We start from the raw sequence: 19,230 nt of genomic DNA on the forward strand, positions 1-19,230 counted from the left end.
TATATCAAAAGCCACTTGATATAAGAATCTGTTTCAACACTCAATTTCAATACAGCCTTAGGATAAAAAGTAGTGAACAAAGAGCAGTGGTGGTTTTCAAAGGGCAGAAATCTTTGGTCGCTGCATAAAAATTTAACATAATTGTAACATGTGCAAAGCATTCGCATACTAATTCCACAAACTTTTCCATCTTAACATTAAGAGAGAACCTGAAAAAACAAAAAGCAGCCGAACTTCACATCACGAACATAAGCCATTAAGCTTTGCGGTTCTTGATCCGAAAATTATCAGTCGCGCTCATACATTTCCTAGACCATGCAAATGAGAACCAAAAAATTAAACTTAGAAATTACTCCTGTACGTGAAAAAAAAAACATTGAATTAGGCGATAGGTCTTGTTAGGAAGGCATACTACCCATCTTGACTCCATTTGAAATAATACAGCATAACACCAAATGATAAATGTGAATTTAAAACCACCATCAATGTAAAGGCTCTAGACTTGGAATATTTATACAAGATTTTGCGTATGGAACAGCAGAACAAAATCAAAACTAAATTATGTGCTGGATTTCCGAGCACAAATTGTATAATACAAATGTTGGCCAATATTTAGAAAAGCAGAGCCTTATTCCATTCAATAAGCCAGTCTCAGTCTCATTTTAAATTCATGAAACTCGCCAGTGTAAGGGAGGAATAGTAAAGGCAATAGATAACAAGATCAAGAAAATAATACACAAGTAGTTAATTCAAACTTAGAAATATACGAGCATGAAACTCTTACAAAAATTGATTGCTAATCCAATATCAAACCATCCAAAACACAGATGACCTCAAAACTATGATCACTCACGAGCTCATGAATCAGTATTTGAGATTCTGAGAATACTGGATGGAGTAATAGTTTGATAAGCATTTAAGAGTGCTTCCAACAATCAGAGTTTTAGAATTTCGTTAGATATGCTTCCTCCAAATTGCTTCCCTATGTAATTCCCTTCTTTTCATAAAAAGAAAAAAAAGAAAGAAAAAAGCAACAATGTCAAAGTTTAAAAAACGGCGAAAGGGATCAAAAGGCCTAAAACAATCGAGCTATGAGTACTAATGAGCTTGGCAACAATGAATATTACCTCGCTTAGAAGAAATTGCAATAACTTCAACCATGCTCCACTATTGCTTCTTGCTCTTAGATTTCGGCTGAATTTTCCCATATGCAATAAGTGTAGAACGAGATAGCTTAAGTTCAGCTTGACGCTGCCTTCTCTTACTCCGTCTGGATACGTTAGTTACATCACCATTTAACTCATCAGGCTGTGTTCTATCATCTTCTATAGAACCCACAACTTTAGTTGTTTCCTGATCCCCATGCCGTAACTTCTTCTTATCTTTATTTATGAAATTTGAAGTTTCTCCGTGAAGAGGATTTTTGTTAATCTGTTTTAGCTGCATAGTCTTGATACGAGGAACCTTCCATTCCTTCTCTCTGTATGGTGCCAACTTCTTTAAGGAAACATACTGGTTCAAATCCTTCTCGTCCATCTTCACTATCTGGTCAGGGGTCAACCCATATCTTCTAGGCTTCACTGGTCTGTACTTGAACCTTGTTTTTAAGTCTCCTACTGTATCTTCATAATCCAATTTATAATACTCCTCCATCAACTGCTCTCTGACTGCCTTCTCTATTTCACTAGGCTTCCTTTTCTTACTCCGCTTAGACTGATTACGTCCATCCTCTAAAAGCTCATTCTCATCTCCATCACCCTCTGTCCTTTCCAAAATCCTTCGCCTGGCTGAAGCAAAGCCTTCACCGGACTCCTTCAGATCATCCCAATTCTTTGGAAGTCCAAGTAACTCATCTTCCTCGTCAAAATCAGGTTTTTGAAAAGTACCCCCATCTTCATCACTCCCACTCCCACTCCCAAACTCTGGATCCACATCCTCAGCTTTGTAATACTCGTCATCAAATGCCTCCCCCATCTTCCTATCATATTCCTCGGGATCAAATTCCTCCTCCAAATAATCCTCATCCAAGAAACTTTTCTCACTCTTCCCAATCCCGGACACCTCCCTAATCTTCTGCAACTTCTCGTTGATCTCCTTCTTCTTCAAGTTCTTCAAATACTTCAACTCTTCCATCCTTTCAAACTCAGCCTGGGCTATTCTCTCGTCCTTCCTATCCCTCTGCAATTTTCTTGAGTTCTCCTTCTTCCTCACGGATCCCTCCACTCTTCGTGAATGACCCATCACTCTATCCCCAGCATTCTCTTCAAAACGAAAGTTGAATTCCCTCTCATAATCCTCCTGCCTCTCTATCTCGTCTTCATCCTCCGAAAACTCAATCTCGCCACCCCCTGCGTCATTACTTCTCCCATCACCAAGCCACATTTTCTCCCGAAAGTAATCCTTTAGAAACATAGAATCCGAATCCAAATTCTCATCTTCCCCGAAATACTCATCCAGCTTATTCCCAATCTCACTCTCTTCCTCTTCTTCCTCAGCACCGTCACCTTCTTTAACTCTAAAAAAATCTCCGTCCTCTTCTTCATGATTATTCCCCTCCTCGATGGCCTTCAATATATCTCTCGTGAACTCCTCCTGTTCTTCATTATAAGTCTTCACTTTATTACCATTATTTTTACCCTTGCTGACCATTTGATCATCCTGTTCGTCATCAAATTCAGGGCCAGTCTCAATTAACTGCTTAGAGATAACATCTTTCAAATACATCGGCTTCTTACCTTTTTCTACCATCACCAGTACCCCCCTTTCTCCTCTCATTACCAATGTCACTCTCATTTTCGGAATGAGACTCAGAATCAGAATAGAACAACTTTGCATCCTTATCCTTCAAGACAGGGTCTTGATTTTTAACCTTAATCAACGCATCGAAAAATTCGAAGTCCTTATTCTTACTCGGTTCGAGAGAAAACTCCTCATCCGAAAACGAAGAATCTTCAGAGTCTGAGCCAGAAACGCCAACCCGGCCGTTCTTTTTGAGCTCCTCAAACCTTTGCAAATCCTCTCGCTTCTTGTTGTACTCGTAGCGCTTGGCGAATTCGTGGTCAATCTGAATCTTCGACAGGTCATTGTTTTCGGATTCATCGCCGTCGAAGAGCTTCATATTATTCGTTGATTACAAGTCTTAAATCTTCCAGTTTGAAAACGAAAAATTAGGTTAACCGGTCTGCAAAATGGAAACAATGTACTTGTTTGGGCTTCGCATGTGGGCACTGCTACGATCTCGGGCCCATTTGGATCCGAATAATATAATTGTTATTATATTTATCAAAGAAAAATAAACTTTATGATTTTATTGTGTGTGTTCAGAATTCAACATATATTATAGATTTATAGTATACCATAAATTATAAATTTTAAATGCAAAAAAAAAAAATCGTATTATCATGGCAATCATACGTTTTATCGTTTCCATTTTTTTCAATGTTCAAAAAAAAATTTACATGAAATATAAGTGACTTTAGACTTTCAAATGAAAAAAAAAAACGAGAAGAAAGAAAAAAGATTATCATTAGAAATACACGGTTATACCGGTGTTGGCAAAAAATTGTGTAAGACGGTCTCACAGGTCGTATTTTGTGAGACAGATCTATTATTTGGGTCTTCTATGAAAAAAGTATTATTTTTTATGCTGAGAGCATTACTTTTTGCTGTGAATATCGATAGGTTGACCCGTCTCACAGATAAAGATTCGTGAGATCGTCACAAGAGACCTACTCTATCGTGTTTTATGTTAATTATGAATAATAATATCATTTAAAATTTATTCAAATATTATATTTGTTCATATCAACTAACCCAAAAATGTTCAAGATTATTAATAGAAATAGATAATAAAACAGATCCTAATTTTAATTGTCGGGAATTAGCAAAATCTCGGTCCTTCGACTAGTACTTTTGCGCTCCCAAACTCGGGTCGTGGTTGCTACTTTTGCGCTTACTTCTTTCTACGGGACACGGAGATGAGGGGAGTCGGTGGACCGTTGCTGTGCATCAGCGATCTACTAAATGACGTCGGCGAGGACAATTCTGGTGGTCCCGTCGACCACCGTGTGCCGCCGACTGATGCGACTGTCGTTCATCCGCCGCCGTCCGATCTTCCTAAGATCTTTCAGGTCTCAACTTTCTGTACCCATTTATTATTTCATCTTGCATTTAATTTGCGCTATATGTTGGTTATCATCGACCGGCGCAGAGAAAAATCGAGCTAGTTTTATTGGGATTTATTTCTATTACCCCTTGAAGGAAATAAATTTACAATTTTTATTACCCAATTTTTCCCGAATTTTAAAATATGTTGATTCGTTACTCTAATCTGGTTAATATGTTAGTTTGTGTCAGAATACTGTATTATTGTAATTCTTTTTAGTCGAGTAAAATCATAGGAGCTGCCTTTCCCCTTTCTTGAAGAGAGATCTGATTGTGAACTTTTAAATCACTGCAAAAATAAATGATTAAAAAATACCTAACTCATTTGTAATAAACTCTTGTCATGTGGACTCAATGACTCGAACATCAACAGATTTAAAACTTGAGTTTTTCTATGTAAAGTTTATTTTGATTAATTTATATGATACAATGAGGTAATGTGCAATGGGTGATCTTTCAAGAATTAAGGAGATTCAAATTTTCACAGTTATGCAATGGGTGATCTTCCAAGAAATGTTTAGATACCTTTCTGTTTAGCGATGTTTACCCTTATTCATCTTGGATGCCTATTACTCTGGTGCTGAAGTAATTATATCAACAACGAAAAGTACGCAGTTGTGGCTGATTGTGTTCTTGGCGGCAGTTGATCTATCTTCATGGCATTTATATTTTCCTCATCCAGATCATGTTTTGCACGTGTTTTTTGCTTACCATTTTCTTACTGCCTGCAAAGTGGAACCTGAGCAACATTTCTTGCTGGCAGATTCTAACTTTTGTTTGTTTGTTTAGGAGAATTTTGACCAATTGAATGTGTCTCTTAAGGGAGCAGACCACTCTTGGACAACACTCACTCTAAAGGTACATCAGTCCCGTTTCGGAAATTTGTGACAGTGGGTTCCTCTTGTCATTTTCCTGGTGTATTTGAAGTTTTTTCCAGTTTTCCGTAAAACTTCTCATTAATATAGGAATAGTGTTGAGATTCTAACTTTCTTCTGGCATTTCTCATTCTTGGTTCTAGTATTCACTTTTTCCTTTTCTTTTGTTATTGTGTAATGTTTCTCATATTGCTCTACTGTTGCCTGGTAATATTCATAATAGAAACCGTTACTTTGCTTATCAAACATGAATGAAAACCCACACTGACTCTTATAAGCTTGGCCCATGTTCCTATTTTATCCTGATATGATCGTGATTTTGCTGTGCAAAAAGACTGGATATTGTCAGTACTAACAATTTCTTTGTCTCTTTAATGGAAACTAGCTCTGTTCTGCTTTAGAAACAGCAAGCAAATTGGTCGAGTCCACCAACTCAGGTGTCACTTTATGCACAGAAAAAGTTGCCGCGCTCGAGCAAATTGTTAAGAGGCGTGATTGTGCCATAGCAGATGCCCAAGCTATCCAAGGTTCTCTTAAATTTTAGAGGATCCATTTCTCTCTTTCTTTGTGTTTTTGGGACCGGTTTAGTACTTTGGGCCTATCACGATGTCGTGAAGTGCTTCCATGCAGGAGTTTGGTCCAAACATAGGGTTGATGAGATGTTTGCACATTATGTAATAAATTAACTTATTTTTTCATCTCTAATTGACTTGTATCCCCCACCAAATTAGAGACACGAATTCAATCCTATAAATCTAGCTGAAAATAGTTGAACGAGGATACAAGTTTTGTTTGGTTTAGCTACAGTGCTACAAACAGTTGTGCGTGTGAGTGTGATGGCCCCAGGTTAGGGGTGGCCCTAGTGGAATGGAAGAATTCTTAATTACTACATTACTTGACAAACCAATAATGTTGCCCATTTTCTTGCTAAATTTGCTTATTCTTGTGTTCATCTTCTTGTTTGGAAAGATATTGGATTTCCTTCTTGATTAAAAGTTGTATTAACTGGCCTTCATATCAGTAATTTAAACTTTATTTTCCTCCAAAAAAAATAAAAAATTTGTTCATGCTTTCATACTTTTATTGTAACTCGAAAATTTTGACTTTTTTGTTAAAATTATCATAATATCTTATACATCCCTGGTACTAAAGCATGATAAATTATGAATTATATGAAATTTTAAGATTAAATTAATATTTATTTTGTTATTTTATATTTTATTTATAGGTGAAATATTTTAAAATATAAGAAAATTTATATATAAGGAAGATTTTATCAAGTAATAAATATGTGCCCACGTGAGCCGACCTACCAATAATATATATATATATACACACACACACACACACACAATCGCCCACGTGAGCCGACCTATTATATATATACACACACATGCGCCCACGTGAGCCGACCTACCTAATATACATATATACACACACACACACGATGGTTGGATAGCTTCATAAATTAGGGTTAGGGATAATCTATTACTATCTATTGAGAATCTACCTAACAGCGACAAAAAATTGGTCTGTTTTTTTATTTCCGTTTTACCATCTTTTCATATCAAAATTATATTTTTGTTTTTATTTTTTTAATTTCAAAAAATATTTTTGTTTTTTTTTTTAAATTACAACCATTCAAATAGCACTTTAGTCCCTCGATAATTTGTCAAATTTCACTTTAGCCCAGTTCTCTGAGCTTATAACGTTGTATTCGTGTGTACAGTTTTTTATAATTATCTATGGATTAAAATGAAATGTTACAATTATCGAAGGACTAAAGTGTTATTTGAATCGTTCTACATTATAGTCACTATAATATTATACACACACACACGCTGTTTGGATAGCTTCATAAATTAGGGTTAGGGATAATTTCTATTAAATAGCTATTGATATAACTTCATCCATCCCAAATATTTTGGCTTTTTTGTGATTTTATACAAATTAAGAATATTATCATTTTACACTTATTTAATGATTTTTTAATATGATATAAAAACTTGTTGGAAGTAAAGAATTAACTTTAACATTTATATTTGCTGTGCAAATTTTGATATAATCAATATATTTATTAGTAAATTTAATTTTATTGCCACATATTTTTCAAATAAATTCTAAAAATTATTTAATACAAATATAATGTATTATTTTCCCAATATAAATATATATTATTCAATATTCAGGCGCAAAAAAAATAAAACAAGGGCCTGCGGTTGGTGGCCTGAGCTTACCTATTAGTTATTGTTATCATGCAGACAATGTCTCGTTAGTAACATTAAATTAGTATTTTTAAGTACTTCAATTACCTACAAACCAAACAACTAGCTATCAAAAATATAAAAAAAATATATTAATATTTTCTTAATTAAATCCATAATGTAGGACATCATGTGATGCTTGTATATGTCCTTGATCATCCAAAGATATATTGATCGACTCACACATGACAAATCTAGATTATTGAATTTGAATAAGGTATGGAGAAGCAAGTCCGTGATATTTACTACAAACATGGAAACGATGGAGATGACGAAGCATTTGTTGAGTGCCTGGTTGCATGTGGATCCCAAATCCTCCGATCTGTTTTGATGGCTTCTATCCAACTCGACTTATTCGATATCATCGGAAAGTCCGGTGATGGGGCTCACGTATCGGCTTTTGAGATCGCTTCTCAGCTTCAAACGCGCAATGCTGAGGGAGCATCCGGCGTGCTCGACTCCATGCTTCGGGTGCTGGTCACTCAATCTTTCCTTACTTGTTCGACTATTGATCATGCTTCTACAACTGAATTACGTTATGGTCTTGCGCCAAAAGGAAAGTTCTTTGTTTCAGATGAGAGAGGGGTCTCATTGGCACAGTTTTATGCCCTAGCAAGCCAACAGGGATCAAGCAATCCGTGGTAAGTGATGTTTAATGTTCTCGTTTTGAAAGCTATATTAAATTAATCTCCTTCGGCTCTTTGTTTTGCTTTGTCTATTTTTCCCCCTAAAACATTAAACCAAAATAGTCATAAACAAGAACATAATGATTGACTTGCCTAGTAATCTCTTGCAGCATTAGATTAAAAGACGCGGTTCTCCAAGGTGGATTTTTTTTGGAAAATGCCCAGACGTTTTTTGAACTCTTAGCCTCAAACCCTGAGTCCAACAAGATATTCAACGACGCAATGGGATGTGTGTCTACTCCAACGATGAAACAGATTCTTAAAGTATACAATGGTTTCGAGGGTTTGCACACAATAGTGGACGTAGGTGGTGGTAACGGTGTAACTCTAGATATGATTATTTCTAAGCACACTTCGATTAATGGCATTAACTTGGATTCTCCAGAGGTCGTACGAACTGCCCCAAACTCTAAAGGTATATATATATCTAAGCATTAATCATTTCTTTTCATGTTAAAATTTATTAGTTATCAGCTGATAAAAATATCAGTTAGTCTGCCTTTTTCTTTTTCCGATTGTTTTCAATTAATGCCTTATATCCATGCATCAGTATTCGTGTGACGGAGCGACTTTAGGGTTTGAAAAAATCTAATGATTAAATTCGAGGAAATAATTTCAAACTACTCTATGTTTTTAGGAATTTGAAATCGATATTATTATTATTGTACAAATATTAAAAATGTAAAAAGAGGGATTTCAAGAATATGTTCATTAGTTGTATAATTGTATGTTAATGCAGGAGTGAAACACGTCGGCGGAGATATGTTCGTTGAAGTGCCAAAGGGTGATGCAATTATATTGAAGGTACTGTAATATTTATTTAATTATTATTTACGTACTTTGGCTTTAGCTAGTTATTTAAATAAAGTATATACATATGTATATATAGGCGATCGATGAGTTGATTGTATATATATATATATAATTTGATAATTTAATTTTTGGCATGCATGCATGCTGCAGTCAGTGCTGCACGATTGGGTTGCTGAACGATGTGTGAAACTTCTGAAAAATTGCTACAAAGCATTGCCAAAGAAAGGAAAGGTGATCGTCATAGAAAGTATTCTTCCTGATCAAATCCCACAAACTGATGTTAATTCACAATATGTGTCTCTGCTGAACATCTTCATGCTATCAGTGAATGGAAAAGAAAGAACCAAGGGCGAGTATGAGGCCATGGCGACGCAAGCCGGATTTGCCGAGTTCAAGGTTGTTTGTCGTGCCTACGGATCATGGGTTATGGAACTTGTTAAACTCTAAGTATATGCATGTATGATCGATCAACTGCTGAATTATTTTTAAATAATGAGATAATAAACTGATGATCAGCTGGTTTGCCAGTTTCATGCATGTGTCTTTATATATTCTGCAGTATCACTCTAGAACTACCATGTCGTTAAAACTACGTTTCATTCTTAATTTCAAAACACACACACACACACACGCACGCATAGATATTGTTTGGTATATATATATATATATATGTATACGTATATATACTAGGAGACTTGGTCTATATTTTCGTAGAATAATTTTCCTGGTATAACAAGCTTTCATAAACTAAGAAGTCACTAAAAAAGTTTGGGAGACAATTTTTTGCATATTCTTCAAATTGTTACTACATCCGACTTGAAATTCAATGAAAATATTGATTATGCAAACAACTTTTCAATTTTTAACTTTATACAAATGATTTGTTATCTTTTCAATATTTAGTTAATTAGTTACAAAACCTCAAATTAAATAGCTATGTTAGGCGAAAAAATAGAAGAAATGTCGCTAAATATAAATTCATACATATATATTTTGAACAAACGTAAAAGAAAATGTAACAGAAATAATTGGGATGCAGAGAATATTAATTAATTAGATCATCACCATTTGACGTTAAGTTTTATCCCACAAATCCAAATATTTGAAAGGGAAAAATAATAATGAATATGCTCCGGATCAAACGACCTTTACGAGGGGTCGTGGCATGAGGGTGGTAAGCAAGTTCATGGCATTTATAGTTTCAGAAACAGTGATACCAAATGTGGCGAATGGAGCGGTGGCAATATCAAGACTCCACTCCCCCCTTCGGCTGATGCAGTCCTTCGAGCAGTTCAGGTGAGACGGATCCGCAATTCATAATGTTTGGGAGCAATAATTGGCTTTGTTGTATTGTGCGATGCCATTTATGGGCAGACGCACCTGAAATGTGACATTTGAACTAGTATTTTAAAATATCTGAGTTGCAACTTAATCAAACAAATTGGTGCAATAATTAGAGGCGGGATCTTGGACAGCAACCAGTGTCCCTAATTTCATGTGCAGCTGGCTATATTTGGCACAACGATTGGAGCTTGATGCTTTAACTTGTGTGTTAAAATATTTTTGGATTTACTGATAAGACTATCCATCACCCCTTTAGGTTTTTTTCCCTGCACGATCCCTTGGTCTCACATCTTTGTACCTCTGCAGGCTGCTCGAAAAAGCGCAGAAATTGCAATTCACCTTCCACGTGTGGATGAACAAGTGAACAATGCGGTGACAGCTGCAAACAAGGCAGTCACAGCAGCTAGTAAACTTCTCATGGCCACATGAGTATGAACCCAGCCGTGATCTAATCTTCCGAACAAGGTTCTGGCATTGTGTTTTATGTTCTAAGGTTTAATGCCATGAGACAGGTGCTAAAATTAAAAGGCATTTTCCAATATAAACTGAAAATTTTAATTTGAAGAACTGGTTCATTGCAAAATATAAATAAATTTGAATGAAAATTTTCTATCGAACTGAACAACATAAAAAATTGCAACTGAACAATTTCTCCACGATGGGTTTTTTTTTCTTTTTTTACCATTATTCTTTTTCATTGATGTCGATTACTTCACTATTTGTTCGGTTGATAGTGAATACCAGCACAAAAGCCTTCCGTGTATGCTGTGTTCTTGAATATCGTCTGCAATAATGAAAAAATGAAGCTAATAGCTTTAACGAAGTCTATTTTGAGGTTGTGGAAATGCCAACAAAACCAGAACAGAAACTTCAGAGGCTATGTTTTGTGTCACGGCGAGGATTTCGATTGAACATAAAAGGAGAACTTGCAAGAAAATACGATATCATTCTTGATTTTAGAAAAATTTTTACTTACAGAAATGAACTTCAACTGAGCACCGAGTTGTTTTCTCATATGGTTTGATATTGTAACAGAAAGTTGTGCCTGATCCTTCTCTGTGTGCTGTTTAATCTGTCGGGTAAAATTAAATTAGATTGAAAGCCATGTCTAAGAGGTAAGAGGCACATTGTTTATAATAGATACAAACCCCGGAAAGAGCCGTGGACACAGTCTTCTCCAAGATTTCCTCGACAAATTTGGCGGGGTCCGCAAAAGCTATGGGCGAATTCGCAGCAGCACGTGATTTCTCCTTTTCCGATGCATCAAATGATTTTACAGCTTTTGGTATAGATCAAAGATATGCACATTAATTGGAGTTCAATCCATCATAAAACACTATGATTTTCACATGGAGTAAATTAGAAAAAAAAAACGTATTTCCTTCTTACAAACTTAAAATAAATTGATTGTTTATTCTCTGTGATTTTCACACACCTGTAACTACAGTTGGCTTGCTATTCACAGAGACGGGGATCTTTTCATGGCCTTGAGAGGATGCTTTGTTCTCTGGAGGATCAGGCAAGACAGTTGCACCCGACGGAACAAGACCAGCTAAATCTGGTGGTTGATCCTTCCCTACTGTAGGATCGGCCTGCAAAATCACCACAGCAATTTTAAAAATAAAGCCATTATTATTAAGAAAATTTGCACACCGCGAAGCATTTTTAATTACCTCCAGGTCAACATACGCCGGTAATTTTCCAATTGAATTCAGAAACTTGTCAAGATCGTGTGAATTAAGAGCTGGAATCAGAAATGTTACATGATAAAAAAAACAGTGATAAAACAATGGCATAGAACTGAAGGTTAAGGTCCCAAAAATTAGTGGGATTAATTAATTTGAACGGTTTCTTTAAATTGACATGCTATGGGCTGGCGAAAACCAATTTATCATTTTCATATTCTGTGTCTCATTTTGCTCTCTGGAAGTAAAGTCAATAATTATTTAGGTATCACTCACGATCAGAAGAAAATGCGTGCAATCACTAACTAACAGATGATTCAACAAATAGCTTGAACTCTGAACTCCAATGCACACAACTTCATTAAACACAAAAAAAAGTGAAACTGCAGAATAGATATCATAAACATCCAAGGCCCCTATGCTCAAGAAACAGCGAGACACCTTCGTGGCTCTTAGGGTTACACCAAGAGACAGCCCTTTGGTGAAGCCTGGTCCAGGCACATGTAAAAATCTCGAGGTATTCTTTAGTGCACCTTAGACAGAAGGATGGTGAGTCCTTACTGAAAGCCAATTGTAATAATCATCCGCATTTGGTTATACATAAACAAATACATCTTTGTTTGTCAAGCACATACTAGGTGTAGAATGGCTATTTTCTTCATAAACCAAACTCTAAAACTATCACTTAATTCACCTGACTTCTATAAACAGCACCTCTCACTTGTGTTTTTAAGAAATATAAGAGAAGAATCCGTAGAGTGAGAGAATATGAAAGTTAACAACTAACAAGTACGATAAGCCATGCTAGTAAACTCACATATAAATATAATGAAGCAGTGAAACCACACACAAAAAAAAATCATGTTAGGTCCTATTTATTGTAATTCTATGTAAAAATGTTAAGTTGCTCACCGATTGACATATCATTAGACAATGGATGAAAGAAACAGTATTCCTGAGTTTTCAGTCTTTGATCTAATAACAACGAAACATTCCTTCACAAAATTCAGAATAAAATGAGAGCAAAATATAGCCTCGTAACAGTATGCAAAAAACAGCATAAAAATGCACTGCATTGGCATGGGGGCAGGAGAAAAGATATACCTAGCTGATTCATTCACAAGTGAAAATGGAGTTACACAACCTAGAGGCACCTTAAAAATAAATTAGCAAAATGTGTCAAGAAGCAAAAAACAAATTAGCATGAAAACTCGTAAACTACATAATTTATTCTTCAAACATGGACATACCTGAATTATTTCTGTAAGGGACTCTTCAGGAGCCATTCTTAGACCTCCTTTCCCAAGACCAAGCCTCTGAGACAAAACTGTTACCTCCAGTGGTTGAAACAAAATTAGGTATAGCAGAAGACAAATTTTAGGTTATAACTAAAAAAAACCAGTGTTCAACGCCTCTAAGGCATAACTGTTTAACGAAAGAGAGCATTATTTTTTTAGTGTTCAAACATGTATTATGAGTTCACAGAAGTGTAAGAAATGAACATGACACTGCCAGCGAACAGAAACCTAAAAGAAAATCCAATTAATAAGATCATTGATGCCATCAACTTTGAAAGGTGATGCGTACCTTTCAGATCTACTTTTGTCTCTGCCAAAGCTGAAACAATGTAAAATCTTTGTTTTTTATCCTGTCACAGAACAAAAAGCATCATATGTCCGGGAAAATAAACAAGAGGAAGCAATGAGCATTCATACAAACATGGATTACTTTACCTTCAAGAATAAATTTTTGGTCAATGCACCGTTCATGTGACCAACAACATACTTTGCCTGATACAAAAAAAAAAGGTTGCTTTAACCATGGTAGAAATATGAGACACACGTAGCTCCCACATTTATTTACCTGCGCTTCAACTGTCAAAACAACAGGATGCTCATACTGGGAAAATTCTATTTCATGTTCCTGAAAATAATTAACACAAAGGTTATTATAAAATTTAACAATAGATAGATGTGATTAAAATTATATCTTGAATAACTGATTCAAGTTCCATAAATGCTTTCTATATTCCACTCCCTGATTGACAAATATGGCGAGTTCTTGAAACTAAAACAGCCAACAAGCTATGAGTTGTCTCACATTGTCCAAATACTCGAACAAGAACAAAAAAATTAACCTTTTCCTTCCCTAGAAAGCAAAACAGAACAAACAGGATAAATACCATTAAAAATCGAACGTTTGACACATAATTCCCACACGTTTAGGAAATGTTCGACACATTTAAATCATTATATCAAAATGACGCATTTAGGCCAAATAATTACATTTTCACTTCGTTATTCCATGATTATATGACTCCCTTCTAAACATTCCAGGATTTCTTTCTGCTACAAAAGAATTGCAATAAGCAAAACCAAACACCCCTCAAACAAGAGAATTTTCAAAAACTTTATGCATCGGTTAAAAAAAAGTAAACTTTTCCCCCATATCCTCCCACTTATCCATCGAAAGCCTCAGTCTTGAAGTGAACAAAGTGAAGAAAGGTATGTTATCCTCAAATTACAATAAAACTCATTCACAAATCAGCAAACAACGAACATTCTTTTCAAACCTATCAATCTATTATCCCATTTAGGTCCACTAATACTCATAATCACTCAAATCCCAGATGCGAAACAATTCATCTCGTCCATTATGTGCTCATATAAGAACCTAAAAGAAAATATACATAAATTCTCAAAAATAAAATAAAACCACCTGCAAAAGAGACAGGAGCTGCTCCTTCGTGTGACCCATTTTCTATGTATCAAATGCGTAGATAATTTTAGGACCCAGGTGTGTTGTAGCGGCGGCGCTTTGCCTATTGGGTTACAGTAGTGCTTTTCAGACGAAAGCGTGGCGTAGAGAGATAGGTGGGATATACAAGGTTCCATATACAAGCGATCGGTTAATTCCTTTTCCCCCTAAAATTATAATTATTTCCCAACCACCCATCAAATTAACAGCAATTTCACTTTTCACCCAACTTCACATTTTCCCAACAAATTATAGAATCACACTTTTAATAAAAGTATGGTAAAAACTTGTGTGAGACGGTCTCACGGGTCATATTTTATGAGACAGATCTTTTATTCGGGTCATCCATGAAAAATTATTATTTTTTATGCTAAGAGTATTACTTTTTATTGTGAATATCGATAGGATTGACTCGTCTCATATATAAAGATTCGTGAGACCGTCTTACCAGAGACATACTCTAAAAGTATTAAGTATATATAATTTTTTAAAACCACTGTTTTAATTTTTAACAATTATATCATATATCAAGTGATATACTATCATACTAGTTTTTTTAGTTTTCTTTCGGTACGTGATATTGGATAATCGGATGATGTGAATGTGTAATATGAACAATAAAATTTTATATAAATAGATAATTTACGTAAAGAGTTGATATTTACATTTTATTTCTTGTTATTTACACTTCATTTATGAACAAGTCTGACACATATTTTACACACAAAATAGAATGTAGAAAATATAAAATTGAGCATAAATATCATTATTAACTAACTATAAATTATTTGGTATGCATATTAAAGGTGGGTAGAACAATTAGTAATCATTGTATCAACCACACAAAATAGCTACACATGCTAATATTTTCCTAACCTTGGAAAATATGAAGATGTAAATATGTAAGTAATATATATTTACCAGCATCGCCAACTTAATATATTTTCATAGAATAAATGCAAAGTAAAAAAGATCTTATTTGGAAAACAAACCCAAACACGCATCAAGTTTCTTAGGGGGAGGATATTATTATTATTTTATTTTTTCTTTTTTTTTGATAAATTATATTTTTAATTAATTGTGTATTAAATGGAATATGTTTGTTTATAATTTTGTATTAAAATATTATAATTATTACTTAAAATGGAATTGCATTATTATGTTTTTTTGTTTTGTTTCACGAGTAGGTCTCTTGTGAGATGATTTCACGAATCTTTATATGTGAGACGGTCAACCCTACCGATATTCACAATAAAAGTAATACTCTTAGCATCAAAACTAATATTTTTTCATGGATGACCCAAATAAGAGATATGTCTCACAAAATACGACCCGTGAGACCGTCTCACACAGATTTTTGTCTTCTTTTAATAACATTTTTTGTTAATTATGAATTAAATGGATTATATTTTTTAATAATTGTGTGTTAAATAATATTAATATTGGCTTATCGAGCTTAGCGATATTTTTAGATTTTATAATTTTTTATTTTAGTACATTAAATTTTTATTGTTTTTATATTATATAGATTCTATTTTTTAATACTTTTTGTTGAATAAATATATTATTGGATTAAAAATATATTTCTTTATCATAATTAAACTCATATCCCTTATAAATCAGTTTTACCATTTTACTAACATCGATCATATCCCTGGTAAAGACAGTATTACTCGTTAAGCTCTAACGTAACTCTTTTGTGGTCAACATATCCAACATATCAAGCGGCGCAATGTCATAAGGTTGACACGCGAGAAATTTCCAGAATGTCACTCATCTGAGTACTATTTTCACTCGTGCATGTTTAAGCCAACTTTCCCCCAAGATGTATAGAAATATGCTTCTCGTGATATTTGAACTCATGACCTTGCTCTTATATCAATTGTTAGGATCAAACACTAACCACTAGTTCAAAAACTATATTTGTTAGTCAATACACAACTTTATTTTTTATACTCGTAGTAGCGTAGTGTGCACCTACTTGGGTGTTAATGAGTCGAGCTGTTAAGGCTCATAAGTACGGGGAGATGCGTGTCTATTTGCCAGTGATGTCTTATATCCCTTATAGACTAGTCTAATCATTTTTCTACCACCGGCCATACACCCCAGCAGATGTATTATTACCAGTTAAGATATGACTTTACTTTTTTACGACATCTAACTAATTAGATCAAGCGGCGCAACGTCAACAACTTGACAGACAAGAACTGCTCAGAATATCGTATATCTTAGTGCTACTCTAACTCATGAATGTTTAACTCAACAATTTTTCACTTTAAATATAAATCAAATCGACTCATTTCACAATCTCACATAAAACTTATTTTTTAAAAAAACTTATTTATTTTGGTTCCTGCTTATTGATTAATGTTGCATCACAAATTATTGTGGATCGATTGTGTGCTTTATGACGTGAACCTCGATATATATTATGCGAATAATTTGTCCAAATCAGATTCCATTTACCTTATATGCTTTAGACCGATTTGATAGGCTCCAGCGCACCATATGTTTTGAAATTATAAAGAGAGGAAAAAAAATAGTAAAGACTAATATTATATATATAGTAAATATATATAATATTGCCCACGATGCATATATATATATATATATATTTGATATAACCATTTGAATTTGGATAAGATTTGTATACAGATAAATTTACGATAATTGTGTAATAAAAAGAATAAAGAACTAAGTGACCGAAAAGTAAACAATTTTTTTTTTATGTGACAAGTGGCGATCCCCGGAATCGGGTGTGTTTTCTATATAAATATAAATTTATTTCGCCCGTAAAATATTTGATGTTATTGGTTCTTTTCTAGTGAATTTGAGGAAATGGTACACACAAAATTAATGTAACATTAAAAATTATAATGATTTTAAAATTCTAATTATTAAGTCATAAAATTATTCTAATTGTTAGTATAATATATTCCTAACAATGTACAATGAAATGATTCACTTGAATATTAGTTAACTAGTCCTTTTCCTACACTTTAATAAAAAGGGACTTAAAAAAAGTATGGCTAAGATGATTTCCCCCACGCAACAAAAAGTTTTTTACGTAAAGGAAATAAAAAAATTAATAATATCAAAATATTATTCTTTATTTAAATTAAAAAAAAAAAAGATACACGTATAATATACCTTATGAAATGTCCACAAAGAGTCCCTTCGTAGGTCTACTCCATCTTTATCAATTTGATTACATTAGAGCCCAAATGACACTGCTCAATTGCATCATATCACAATTATATTATAGTACGTTAGATCTGGTAGTTTTGGTAATGATAAATAATAATTTAGTGTATTAGATTAAGTAATTTTTTGATCTTTATTAAAGGTACTCAATTGTTTCAGTAGAATCCTTTCGACCGGTCTTTCAATATTAAGCTTATAAGGATCTATAAACAGTAAAGTTAATGTATATTACAAGTCAAGTCAATATATCTTATAAGGATCTTACCTACTTTGTCATAATCGTTGGTAGACTGACGATACTCAACAATGAGTATGTTAGAATATCAGAATGTTTTCCACAAAAGTCTATGTGTAGACCTAGTTTCTTTATCCTGTTTAGTTGCCATTTTCTATTATACTTTGTTTATGTTTATCACACTTGGTATATATATCTATCTTCTCATTAAATAAAAATTACGATAAAACAATAAATGACGACGACAACAATATCTTTGCATTAATGCTCATTTAATGAACTACAGTTGAATTTTGAATGGAAAAAATACATAAAATAATATATATAGAAAATGCAGCTAATTAGATAGACAATTCAAGCTCGCGTTCTTAAAAAAACTCCCGAGCACTTATCACTTTAAAACCATCAAAATCGGTGGTACTATTTGACAAAGTTTAGAAAAAAAAATTATAAAAAAGAAATTATTCAATCATCCTCTAAGCTCTAACCTGACCCCAACATAATAATAACTAAAAACGTTCATATGTAACTCCGATTTTTGTATAATTAATGGAACAAACAATAATTGTATAAAAAATTATATAGTCGATATCTCATGCATGCATGATCTTATATCAATTTGGACATCGTTTTTTCGAAAAAGGAAACTAATGCTATCGAAATAATCTCAATCATAATAATTGTAAAAATGTGCAATTTATGGGCACAAACATGTTATCTTGTATACGTAATATTAATTGTTGAATCAAAAACTGCTCTTTTGATGAAAGCTATAACTTATGATAGTAGTACAGATACATCTTTTAAAAAACACAATAACTTAAACGACATATTTTCATCACTAATCATCGCTCTAGCTCGGACAAGTTCACAATCACACATTTCTTTATGCTACGTTATTTCGACGCACTTCGGAAAAGTTCTTGTTATATATATGTGTGTGTGTGTTGCATATGTATATTAAAACTTAATCTCTAGATAGGTTGAGCTATAGACGAAGCTAGTGGGGAAACGATATTGGGTGCAATCGCCTTTTTTCTTTTTTTTTTCAAAGGCAAGGGATTATAAATAATTATATTATTATATTTATTTTCTTATTTAAAATTTGTTCTTGTCCACACTAAATTTTTAATATATTTTTGTCTGTCAACCTACTTTGTTTTTCTGACTTCGTCCATGGGTGTATACGTACATGAAGTAGTA

General features: G+C 33.8%; 4 protein-coding genes and 1 long non-coding RNA gene across 11 annotated transcripts; 3 read left to right on the forward strand and 2 right to left on the reverse strand.

The window, feature by feature from the left end:
• Positions 1-3,240, reverse strand: LOC142534037 (protein kri1). 6 transcript variants are annotated; one of them, XR_012816896.1, is made up of 3 exons: positions 1,128-2,734; positions 210-308; positions 1-120 (listed from the first exon to the last, which is right to left on the reverse strand). XR_012816896.1 is itself a non-coding variant. In XM_075640927.1 (3 exons), exons 1-2 carry the CDS (start codon positions 3,116-3,118, stop codon positions 1,168-1,170), a joined length of 1,914 nt encoding a protein of 637 aa, XP_075497042.1. In that variant the 5' UTR covers positions 3,119-3,240; the 3' UTR covers positions 1-355; positions 1,128-1,167. The 6 variants fall into 6 exon arrangements, 2 of the variants coding, with proteins under 2 accessions (XP_075497042.1, XP_075497041.1); XR_012816895.1 differs by having other exon boundaries at positions 210-355; XR_012816894.1 differs by adding an exon at positions 785-994 and having other exon boundaries at positions 1-355.
• Positions 3,241-3,885: 645 nt separating this feature from the next.
• LOC142534081 (uncharacterized) lies at positions 3,886-5,917 on the forward strand. Its single transcript, XM_075640986.1, has 3 exons — positions 3,886-4,130; positions 4,954-5,022; positions 5,425-5,917. The coding sequence occupies exons 1-3, from the start codon at positions 3,978-3,980 to the stop codon at positions 5,581-5,583; spliced, it is 381 nt and encodes a 126-aa protein (XP_075497101.1). The 5' UTR covers positions 3,886-3,977; the 3' UTR covers positions 5,584-5,917.
• Positions 5,918-7,490: 1,573 nt separating this feature from the next.
• LOC142534064 (caffeic acid 3-O-methyltransferase-like) lies at positions 7,491-9,307 on the forward strand. The gene is made up of 4 exons (XM_075640972.1): positions 7,491-7,944; positions 8,100-8,404; positions 8,729-8,793; positions 8,953-9,307. The coding sequence occupies exons 1-4, from the start codon at positions 7,523-7,525 to the stop codon at positions 9,247-9,249; spliced, it is 1,089 nt and encodes a 362-aa protein (XP_075497087.1). The 5' UTR covers positions 7,491-7,522; the 3' UTR covers positions 9,250-9,307.
• Positions 9,308-9,811: 504 nt separating this feature from the next.
• On the forward strand, positions 9,812-11,014 carry LOC142534069 (uncharacterized). Its single transcript, XR_012816902.1, has 2 exons — positions 9,812-10,494; positions 10,541-11,014. It is a non-coding gene; the product is annotated as an uncharacterized LOC142534069 (long non-coding RNA).
• Positions 10,663-14,729, reverse strand: LOC142534068 (uncharacterized). Of its 2 annotated transcripts, none has more exons than XM_075640975.1 (12): positions 14,550-14,729; positions 13,695-13,754; positions 13,565-13,621; positions 13,419-13,479; positions 13,082-13,158; positions 12,936-12,985; positions 12,744-12,826; positions 11,820-11,890; positions 11,582-11,738; positions 11,295-11,425; positions 11,123-11,209; positions 10,663-10,930 (listed from the first exon to the last, which is right to left on the reverse strand). In XM_075640975.1, the coding sequence occupies exons 1-12, from the start codon at positions 14,586-14,588 to the stop codon at positions 10,862-10,864; spliced, it is 942 nt and encodes a 313-aa protein (XP_075497090.1). In that variant the 5' UTR covers positions 14,589-14,729; the 3' UTR covers positions 10,663-10,861. The 2 variants fall into 2 exon arrangements, with proteins under 2 accessions (XP_075497090.1, XP_075497089.1); XM_075640974.1 differs by having other exon boundaries at positions 11,123-11,218; positions 14,550-14,727.
• Positions 14,730-19,230: the final 4,501 nt, after the last annotated feature.

This window comes from Primulina tabacum, unplaced genomic scaffold (genome assembly GCF_025594145.1).
Source record: "Primulina tabacum isolate GXHZ01 unplaced genomic scaffold, ASM2559414v2 Contig104, whole genome shotgun sequence".
In the NCBI taxonomy this organism is placed as follows: domain Eukaryota; kingdom Viridiplantae; phylum Streptophyta; class Magnoliopsida; order Lamiales; family Gesneriaceae; genus Primulina; species Primulina tabacum.

Bases quoted from the DNA above. Each gene is read 5' to 3' on its own strand.
- LOC142534037 (XM_075640927.1), bottom strand. From the start codon at position 3,118: ATGAAGCTCTTCGACGGCGATGAATCCGAAAACAATGACCTGTCGAAG. The intron at 2,742-2,778 runs GTAATGAGAGGA...TGGTGATGGTAG, and splicing joins CGAAAATGAGAGTGACATTG to AAAAAGGTAAGAAGCCGATG.
- LOC142534081 (XM_075640986.1), top strand. From the start codon at position 3,978: ATGAGGGGAGTCGGTGGACCGTTGCTGTGCATCAGCGATCTACTAAAT. The intron at 4,131-4,953 runs GTCTCAACTTTC...TTGTTTGTTTAG, and splicing joins ATCTTCCTAAGATCTTTCAG to GAGAATTTTGACCAATTGAA. The intron at 5,023-5,424 runs GTACATCAGTCC...AATGGAAACTAG, and splicing joins GGACAACACTCACTCTAAAG to CTCTGTTCTGCTTTAGAAAC.
- LOC142534064 (XM_075640972.1), top strand. From the start codon at position 7,523: ATGGAGAAGCAAGTCCGTGATATTTACTACAAACATGGAAACGATGGA. The intron at 8,405-8,728 runs GTATATATATAT...ATGTTAATGCAG, and splicing joins AACTGCCCCAAACTCTAAAG to GAGTGAAACACGTCGGCGGA. The intron at 8,794-8,952 runs GTACTGTAATAT...TGCATGCTGCAG, and splicing joins GTGATGCAATTATATTGAAG to TCAGTGCTGCACGATTGGGT.
- LOC142534068 (XM_075640974.1), bottom strand. From the start codon at position 14,588: ATGGGTCACACGAAGGAGCAGCTCCTGTCTCTTTTGCAG. The intron at 13,480-13,564 runs GTAAAGTAATCC...GTTCTGTGACAG, and splicing joins CCAAAAATTTATTCTTGAAG to GATAAAAAACAAAGATTTTA. The intron at 12,986-13,081 runs GTATGTCCATGT...TTTATTTTTAAG, and splicing joins CCCTTACAGAAATAATTCAG to GTGCCTCTAGGTTGTGTAAC.